General features: G+C 43.3%; 2 protein-coding genes across 2 annotated transcripts; both read right to left on the reverse strand.

The window, feature by feature from the left end:
• Window positions 1-3,159: 3,159 nt before the first annotated feature.
• LOC125547483 (beta-glucosidase 26-like) lies at window positions 3,160-5,952 on the reverse strand. The gene is made up of 11 exons (XM_048711342.1): window positions 5,662-5,952; window positions 5,480-5,538; window positions 5,295-5,370; window positions 5,126-5,197; window positions 4,928-5,015; window positions 4,591-4,834; window positions 4,355-4,470; window positions 4,025-4,242; window positions 3,905-3,936; window positions 3,702-3,804; window positions 3,160-3,609 (listed from the first exon to the last, which is right to left on the reverse strand). The coding sequence occupies exons 1-11, from the start codon at window positions 5,924-5,926 to the stop codon at window positions 3,329-3,331; spliced, it is 1,554 nt and encodes a 517-aa protein (XP_048567299.1). The 5' UTR covers window positions 5,927-5,952; the 3' UTR covers window positions 3,160-3,328.
• Window positions 5,953-7,403: 1,451 nt separating this feature from the next.
• Window positions 7,404-8,174, reverse strand: LOC125543330 (paired amphipathic helix protein Sin3b-like). Its single transcript, XM_048706645.1, has 3 exons — window positions 8,041-8,174; window positions 7,830-7,950; window positions 7,404-7,478 (listed from the first exon to the last, which is right to left on the reverse strand). The coding sequence occupies exons 1-3, from the start codon at window positions 8,172-8,174 to the stop codon at window positions 7,404-7,406; spliced, it is 330 nt and encodes a 109-aa protein (XP_048562602.1).
• Window positions 8,175-9,933: the final 1,759 nt, after the last annotated feature.

A 9,933-nucleotide genomic window follows, 5' to 3' on the forward strand; every position in this document is an offset into this window, starting at 1 on the left:
ACATTTTCTCGAAACAATAAATAATGAAGATTTTTATAAATACACTGAGAAAATGTTTTACAAATACATTTTGGCATTTTCTAATATGCGATGAACCCTTTTTAAAATATATTATATACTTTTTATATACATGCATGTTGAAATTATTTGAATACACCATGAAAAATAATGTAAAACTGAAAGGAAAGAGAATGAAAAGAAGCAATTAAAGCCAAAATAGATAAGGCAAGAAGACGTGAAAAGGAAAATACAAATAAAAACATGAATAGAAAAGCAAAAGGGAAGGACAATATAAAACAGCAAATAAAACGATAAGTGGTAAAAGGAATGGAAAATGAACATTAAAAAAAGGAAAAACTGAAAAAAAAGAAAGACAAATGGAAAAGGAAGAAAATATGAAAAAGAAAAATGAAGAAGATGCCGAAAAACGATAAAAAGGCCGAACGTAGAAACCGGTCCGCGCAGATACGGTGCGCCCCTGGGAAAACCAAGAAATCCGGAACAAATAACAACCCCCATTGGCCCTATTTAAACCGGAAAAAAATATTCGCATATGATGGGCCGGACTAGGCAGAACCTCTCTGCAGGCTTATGAACTCAACAAAATGAAATATGATTGATAAACACTCCCTATCATACGTCTGGTAGGAAGCAAACATCAGACTGGTTGCCTGCCGTTGATCCTTACAATATCGACGGCCTACATCACGCTAAAAAGAACTCGGTCCAAATCACCCGGAGGATGCACGCTAATCTAACTGTGTCATAACTCCCGTCTCCATCTTTAACCCCAAAATATCGCACCTCACCGGCGAGAGATCCATCCCGCTGCACCGCCCACTCCCTCCTCTACCCCAATGCATCCACCACACACCATGGATCTTTCAAACCTGCTTCCTACAGACCGCATCATGGATCTTGTAAACCTCCTCGGCTCCCTCTGATCTACCTGTAGAAGTTGCCAAGGTTTGGATCCCCATACACTGCAACCGACGGTCCAACCCCCAACCCTCCCGGTCATCCCTCCTGATTCGTCGTGGTCGCATGGTCTATGAAACTCTGATGAATACAAATTACGTCAATGACATCAGCAAATTCATTCAGTAAACCCAAATCACGCTGAAACCCACCACCTTATATCTCAAATCAACCACGAACGAGAGGAGGTGACTCCCAAATCATGCATTTATATCGAACACTTTTACCTGCCAATAAATTTCAACCGTAATTTGAATAGATACAGATAATTTTCATCACTATCTATATCTGTTGTATGAAACAATATCATTGAGCAAATGAGTAGGTATATTAGAACTAAACAAAGTTTATTATTATAAATAGTACATTTCTATCATTTGAGAAAACTAGGATAAATCTGTGCATGAAATTGTGTTCTTTTTGTTGAAATTTTAATCTGAGGTATATTATAGAATTGACTTGACCTACGTTTCAACAAAGCATAAAAAATGTAAAAAAAATCGCACTTCTATGTATTAAATTGTGCTATGTGTGTTTGTGCACAACATATATAAATATCTTGATAATGGATTCTACTTTCATGAGTCGAACAAATATCCTAATATTGGTTCGTAAAATAGGATTGTCAAACAGTTCTAGGGTATATGAGGTGTCAACATGTTGTGTATTCTAATAGACTCCTCTCGTCCTTGCTATTTGAAACTGGCTTGTAGTTTGTGATGTTTACATACGAAACAAATTATAATCATGTTTACTTCTACTTCTACTATCAAGGTTCAAAATAGACCGAGATTTGAGAGTTTGGTGTGCTGATTTCGGGGTTTGAAAGTTCAGGGTTTGATTTAGCTTTCGTCCACAAGTTCAAGACTTGTATTTGACTTTTTCCTTGTTTACAACGACCTGTCAGGTTCTAACTTAGCTTATTCTCGTACATCTTATATGTACTAGAAGGTGGGGTGCTCCTCCTCCTAGACAGGCACAATTCGTCCTATGTAGTTTTTTCTCATGTTCTTATAGGTCATACGTTGCCACATTAGCCGGCCTATGTTTAATTACAACTATGTAGAAGGCGGTTAGCAGTGGGATGTGCCTTTGTCCCATGCCGCAAACAAATCCACTACCTTACTAAGGTCCCTAGGAATAGTTGTCTGTGCTGGCTTGGGGCTTTGGAAGGTGGTTGGTGGGGCTATTCGTAAAAGTGTGCTTTGCTGCCCGAGGGTATCGACCTACTAGCAAGTAATCGATAGTGTTAGCATGGGGCTCACATGAACACCATTGATGGACACCAATGCTAGACGTATAACAACATGACAACTAATCAGCCAACAGCTCCCTCCGCCATGAACACCACATACCGCCTATTCCAAATAAGACCCATATCGACAAAAAGAAACGACACAACTACATTCAACATGACGACCACAATTAAATGCCAACCCAGCCTAGGTGAAACACACAATGAACCCGCCGTAATAGACACGTATAAAATAGAAAGAGGAGAGCTAACTCATGACCAAACAACAGACTGATAAGTCGCACGTTACACTCTAGTTCTATTTATCCATCGTGCATTGGTTAGCCCGCCTTACTAGGGATGCAAATAGGTGAACTTTAGGGTACCCTCTAACCCTAAAACTTGTTATTTAATTAAATAGAGTTAGAGGGTATCAAGGTACCCGTTTGCACCCACTACGCCTAATCATATTCCTTGAGCTAACTTAACCTACTGTACAAACTGGATTGGCACCCTGAAAATCTGTGACAAGCCTGAGCCCCGAGGTCAATTAGGAGTTGATCAAGAAAATTATGTAGTTTCTTATAAATAATAAAAAAAATTACCATGATATAAATAACTAGAAATAGTATTTAAATTTAGCATTAGAAAACAAAATTCCAGTCCCCTTCTAATTATCAGTTGATATGGCCGTAACAAACAAAGCAATTCAGAATTCGGTCCGCTACAACCCTAGCGAACCTATGGAGGACGTGTAATCAAATATAACGAGTGTAGTTTTTGTGCACTAGTTTGCATCCAGAGAATTGGTCAACTGGCTTTCCTTTGCGGGGTCGTGTCTATGCTGTTGAAATTGTGCCCTTTGATAGTATTGTAGCCAATTATATATGGCATGTGCTTCAGTGCACTTAAACTGATCTACTAGCGGTGTTTTGACTTAAAAGAGATCTAATTGCTTCCCATTTGTATTATAAGAAGGGGAAAAGAAACTATCTCAATGCTTGTCATTAACAGTTTCTTTAACCTAAATCTGCGATGCAATGATAAAAAAATGCTACACTATGCATATTCTGAAAGCAGAAGAATTTGATCCGCCCGGGGATCTAGTTTGCAATACTAGCTCCTCTTCTTCTCGGAGAGCATGTTCTTGAACCATAACGCTGAGTCTTTTGGGTACCTCTTCAAAGTCTTGTAGTCCACATAGACAATACCGAAACGGGCGGTGTAGCCGAGTCTCCACTCGAAGTTGTCAAGCAGAGACCAAGCAAAGTACCCGATCACCCGGGCGCCATCGTCTATCGCCTTCTTGAGCTCGGTTATGTAGTCTCTGTAGTACCGGATTCTTACTGTGTCGCGTACACCGTCAGCGATGCTAATGTTGCCAGGTTGGTCCATCCCTGTTAGATGATCACTCATGTCCTTATGAGAACGACAAGTAGTAATTTGTTTTACTGGAAGAAACAATTGCCATTTAAGATGTTGAAAGTACCGTTTTCAGCAAGGATCATTGTAGGATTTCCATATCTTTCTTTGACATAGGTCACAGCCTTGTTGATTCCCCATGGTACAATGTAAAGCCAGTAGGAGTTTGCCTGCATGGACTCAACCAACTTACAGTTACAATGTTCCACAGAAAATCTGCGCTTATCCATCTTTAAGGTATAGTAAAGAGTAATCCAGAACTGCACTTACATGAGCTCCAATAGGCACGCCATTTCGTTTAACTGCAAAGACACATACACATCACGGGGTCTGAGAATGTGAAGCATCTGCCATAGCAGAAGGAGTTGGCATGAAGGAGACAGATCTTACAGACAAATTCAACATGCCAATCATCCTGGTAACTGACAGGCGTGAGGTTCCAAGTCCCATTGTCCTTCATGTAGAAAGAAGTGTATTGGTTGATACCAACATAGTCAATGGATCCCTTAACCATCGTGGACTCGTCGGCACTGAAGCGTGGCAACCGATCCTTGACAATCTCGAGCATCGTGAATGGGTAGCTACCATGGATGATGGGGTCAAGGAACCTGCAAGGACATTCATACAATTTTAGTCTGCTTCCCTCCAAACAAAGTTAGTAGACCAATTTGAAGTTGTGAAGTAAAATTTTATCCTGGGGTAAATTGGTTCAGGGTTTACCATCCAAGGTGGAAGTCCCTTGCCCTCTGCGCTGCAGCTTGATCAGCATTACTGTTGCTCAAAGGTTCGTACCACACAAAATCCAAGAGAATTCCAATCCTCCCCTTTTGGTGATGCTATTAAATAGAACAGAATGATTGAATGAAACATAATAAAATTAACTTTTAGGCACTGCCATTCAATATGTGATTCTTCAAGTGACAAATGACTTGAAGGTAATCTTCAGTCAGTCTTACCTGATACTTGTCACGGTATCGCCGCACTGCCGCAGCATGTGAAAGTATGAGATGGTGCGCGGCAAGGTACGGCTCTGTCGTGGAGTCACCTCCTGCAGAGCACTGAGAACACCTCCCCGGTGCATGGAGGCCAATGTCATACCCCAAAGCAGCGACGCACCTCGGCTCATTGAAGGTAAACCAATTCTTCACCCTGTCTCCGAACACCTTGAAACAGAAATCGGCATAGTCTGCAAACACGCCCCTTTTGTAAAAATAGAAAAAGTTGGGTGTATCAAAGACACATACTTAAATTCAACTTTGAAATGTGGAAATAATCGCTATATGAAATGCTTACACTATGTTTGGGCTTAGCCAGCCAAGGTACCGCTGATGGAGTGCCAGTGGGAGGTCATAGTGATAGAGGTTTGCATATGGAGTGATGCCTAATCCACCATTATAATAAGGGTTATTAATTAAACAAGAAATTCGGACCCTGGTGCTAATTAAGAGCTTCTTGCATGCCTAGCTAACTAGGTGTGGCAATTCCAGTTACCTTGCTGAAGCATGTAATCTATGAGCCTGTTGTAGTAATCCACTCCTTCCCAGTTCACCTTCCCAGTCCCATCTAGAATTGAATTTCATACACAACTCCACTTCCATGAAAAACTCTTTTGAAAATTGAAACTGCTGCAGCTGGAGGAGAGATCATGGCACATATATACCTGGGAAAATCCTCGACCAAGAGATGGAAAACCGGTACGCCTCGAAGCCTATGTTCTTCATTATGTCCACATCCTCCTACACCTCATAATTAATAAACACCTCTGTGAAGCATCAGGTGAAGACACACTAGAAAACAGCCCCAAAAACAGAGCAATCAGGATGACTAATCGTTGAGTGCACACACCTTGTACCTGTGGTACTCATCGACCGCCACATCGGCGGTGCCGTTGCTGGCGATCGTCCCTATCCTCCCAACAACACAGCCCGTTTAGATCCAAGATGTATGCCGTAGTAGCACCACTACAACTTGTTCACTGGAGCTAGGCAAAAAAGCAAGATGAACCAAATCGATAGAAATGTTTTTACCTGGTATCTTGATGAAGGCGTCCCAGATACTTGGCCCTCGCCCTCCCTGCTCCGCCATCCCCTCCACCTGGTACGCCGATGTGGCTGTCCCGAACACGAACCCCTCCGGGAAGCACTGCCGGCCCAGCCCGCCGGCATCTTGGATCTCGGGGTTGAGCCAGTGGTATTGCGCAGAAGGCAGCAGCACATGAGCAGCTGGCGCTAGTATCAGCAGCACAAGAGCAGCTGCCGCTAGTATCAGCAGCAGCGCCGCCGCGTGCTTCATCGTGTGCGTGAGCGAGGAAAAGGGGGGGGGGGGGGGGGGGGGGGGGGGGGGGGGGGTCAAGCCTTGGTCTGCGGGGCTAGATAATAGCAAATGTGTGTTTGTGTGCGACTCATTAAACTAAGTAACTAGGGAACAAACAAGTTTGGACTTTGAAAGATAAAATATGTGCGTGCGCGTACCCAGGCCGGGGCAGCCGCATCGCATGTGCGATGGAACGGGATCTCACGCCGGACTGGAGGTAGACGAAGCACTTTTTCTGGCGACAAACGCCTGGCCAACTAACCCTTGCTATTCTTTAGCTCTCTCTTATGCTTTGTTTTTGCTTGCGCCAAAATTTAGTATGCCGAGGTCTTTCCGAATCACACTGATTGGAGAGATATCCCGCGGAGCGTCGCCTCAGTGGCGACAGGTCAGTAAGATATGCTCGAAGCCTCGAATTAAGGAGGTTGATTGATGAGATTTTGTCATCCCTTCCATGGGATTGAGGGAGTTGTTGGATGTGCTTAGTATTTGTTTTCCCATGATACGTGGGAAAATAAATAATCCCATGTGGAGGGTCGATAGATGAGATTTTTCTGCCGTTCCAGGGGTGCAGGTGGTTTGAATTTGATGGACGTGTTTTCTTCTTTCTTCTCAAATCCAAATTTTGAACAGAAATATATTTTAAACTGAGTGTCTACGTCGCAAACAATTAATTGTTGTGTCCTTCGCGTCGATGGCTTCGAAACTAATGAATACTTGAAAAGGTAACATCAGTGGCAGTAAAAGAACTTGCATCCAATGTTCAGTTTATGTGTCATTGCAGTAACATAACTTGTCTATGCGTGCATATACGGTCACTTCTTCCATATCGAGTTGTATCTCATGCTCACGTGGCATGTTAGCATGAATGCGGCCCACATGTCAGAGGTCCGGAGTGGTGAGGCGTTGGATGAGCCACGCATTGTCTTTTTCTGTAGAAAAGCACCCTCGGCTTTTATTTAATTAATTATACACCTACCAGCACATGGTTCATGAGAAACAAGAATTAAAAATAGCACCAAGGGAATGGCGTTATTGCGAGGGCTGGGGTAAGCGATAATGGAGAGGGAGACTCGGAGTGCGGGAGGCGTCGTTTCCCATTAGAAAATACTCTCTCTGTAAAGAAATGTAAGATTGTTTAGACCACTAAAGTAGTGATCTAAACGACGATCTTATATTTCTTTACAGGAAGAGGTAGTAGCATGTTATGATGAGCGAGCAAGGATACACTTTTTACAATATTAACAACATTCACCGATAATTGCATTGATTTAGGTTGGAATCAATGTGATCACATGCATCAAAATCGAGCATACCCTACTAGTTAAATTTAGTATTGTAGATGTTGATACTTTCTCAACAGATTTTACCGAAATATGCAAAGCTTGAAGTTTGAAAAATATATACGCTCGCTCTACGTTGATGGAGTATAATAGTATACCAATAGTGAGAGATATTAATTACATCCATCGTGGATCTTATCGTCATCGTGGTCATCTAGGCTCACTTCTCTCATGAAACGAGCGGCAAGCTCATGCTCATCCACCCCGCCGACGACCTTGATCTTGTGCTCTCTTGGCAATATGGCGTTGAATCCGGCGATGAGGTCCGGCCTATCCCGGAACAGCACTCCCACCCTCGACGCCACCTCCGCGATGCCGATCCTGCCATGAAGCCATGCATGGACCCACATCTAATATTAGTTAACCACTTTTTAACCTCCATGGATCCAACCAACCATGAACTATACATAGGTATGGATCACTACGTACCCGTCCCTCCCGTATTCGTCGAATATGATGCGGAGAAACTCGCGGTACGTGGACGGGTGTGTGTTCATCACCGCCTTCACGAAGCTCGTCGGCTCCTCTATCCCCGCCGCTTGTTCGTCGGATAGACGGATCCGGTGGCCCTTGGGCAAGAAGGCGTTGAAGCCGACGATGAGGTCGGGGCTGTCCCTGAGCAGTGCCGCCACCCTCGACGCCACCTCTGCGACGCCGATCCTGCACGAAGTCATACATACGTTGGTCGGTCGATCCATGCATGCATGGAGCGAATTAATACGTTGATCGACATGGATTGGACATATATACCTGCCCCTCTTGTAATGAGCCATGACGTTTAGGAACTCGTTGTACGTCGCCGGGTGCCGGTTCTTGACCATCTTCATGTACCTCAGCGCGTCCTCCAATTCCAAAAACTCCCCGTGGCTGTCCGCCGGCGCCATTGGAGCAGCTAACTAGCTTCTTGCTCTTCTTCTCCTCTTGATTCTGCCCAGCTTGGACTACTGATCTATGTCTTTGATTCGATCACATCATATATAGAAATATATAAACGTATCCACGTCAATCCCGTTATTACCTTGTCCTTGACACGGACAAAACATCCTGCAGCTACTTGACTCAGGGACGTACACGGACATAGGTGAAGTATAGCACTAGGACTTTCAGCGCTAGAAAATTAGGTACGCGGACGAACACCAAAAGCAGAGGCCAGCACGTACGTACAAGTCGTTCTAACCTTGCCAAAAAAAAAAAACCGTACGAGCGTTCTATTCCTCGCGTAGCAAACGCGTCGGTTGCTTGTAGTCGGCCGGCCCGCCGATTTCCATTGGGTTTGATCGGTTTTGTGGTATGGGCAATAAAGGAACGCTAGGAATATATCTCGCCTGTCGCGAACCCTAAGGGTGCGGCTATTGTTCTCCCCTTGCCCAGTCCAGGCCGGTTGGAAGGTAGGAAGGAGCGGCCTTCTACTCTTCACCGGTGGTTCTCTTCTCTTCCGTGGTGGCGTTGGAGGGGTGGTCTTGGATGCCGGGGCGGTGCTACTTATGAGTTGCGTTGGAATTTCTTTGGAAAAGAGAGAATGATGCAATACAGTAGAGATAAGTATTTCCCTCGGTTAAGAACAAAGCTTATCAATCCAGTAGCGGAACCTCGCAAGACCTTGTGAAGAACACATACGCACAAAATAATAAATACTTGCATCGAAGGCAAACAAGGGGTTGTCAATCCCTTGGCGGTTAATTGTAAGGATCAAATCTCATAGTGATAGATAAATAAAAACACAAAATAAAATAACGGTAACTAAATTGCAACAATGTATTTTTGGATTTTAATATATTATAAAGGTAGAACCGGGGGCCATAATTTTCACTAGAGCTTTCTTTTTCAAACAAAAAGCATACGGTGGGTAAATAAATTATTATTGGGCAGTTGATAGAAAACCGAATAATTATGACGATATTCAAGGCAATGATCATGTATATAGGCATCACGTCCGACACAAGTAGACCGACTCCCTGCCTGTATCTATTACTATTAGTCCACACATCGACCGCTATTCAGCATGCATCTAGAGTATTAAGTTCATAAAAAACAGAGTAACGCCTTAAGCAAGATGACATGACGTAGACAAAGTAAACTCAAGTAATATGAATAAACTGGCAACAATACAAATATGTGTCTTCTCCCTTACTTTGTCACTGGGATATAGAGCACCACAGAACCCATCACAAAACATCTCTCTCATTGCAAGATAAACCAATCTAGTTGGTCAAACCAAACAGATAGATAAGAGAGAAATGCAAAGCTATAACAATCATGCATAAAAGAGTTCAGAGAAAACTCAAGTAATATCCATGGATAATCTGATCAAAAACCCACAATTCACCGGATCCCAACAAACACACCACAAAAGAAGATTACATCGAATAGTTCTCCAAGAACATCAAGGACAACATTGTATTGAATATCAAAGAGAGAGAGAAGAAGCTATCTAGCTACTAGCAATAGCCCCGTAGGTCTATGATAAACCACTCACACATCATAAGAAGGGCAACAAGGTTGATGTAGAAGCCCGCCGCGGTCGATTCCCCCTCCGGCAGAGTACCGTAAAAGGCCTCCAGATGGGATCTCACAAGAACATAGGCTTGCGGTGTCGAAAAAATATTGTATGTGGCTCCTTGTTGGTTTTCCGATTTTAAAGAA

The sequence above is a fragment of the Triticum urartu genome, chromosome 3 (assembly GCF_003073215.2).
Source record: "Triticum urartu cultivar G1812 chromosome 3, Tu2.1, whole genome shotgun sequence".
NCBI lineage: Eukaryota > Viridiplantae > Streptophyta > Magnoliopsida > Poales > Poaceae > Triticum > Triticum urartu.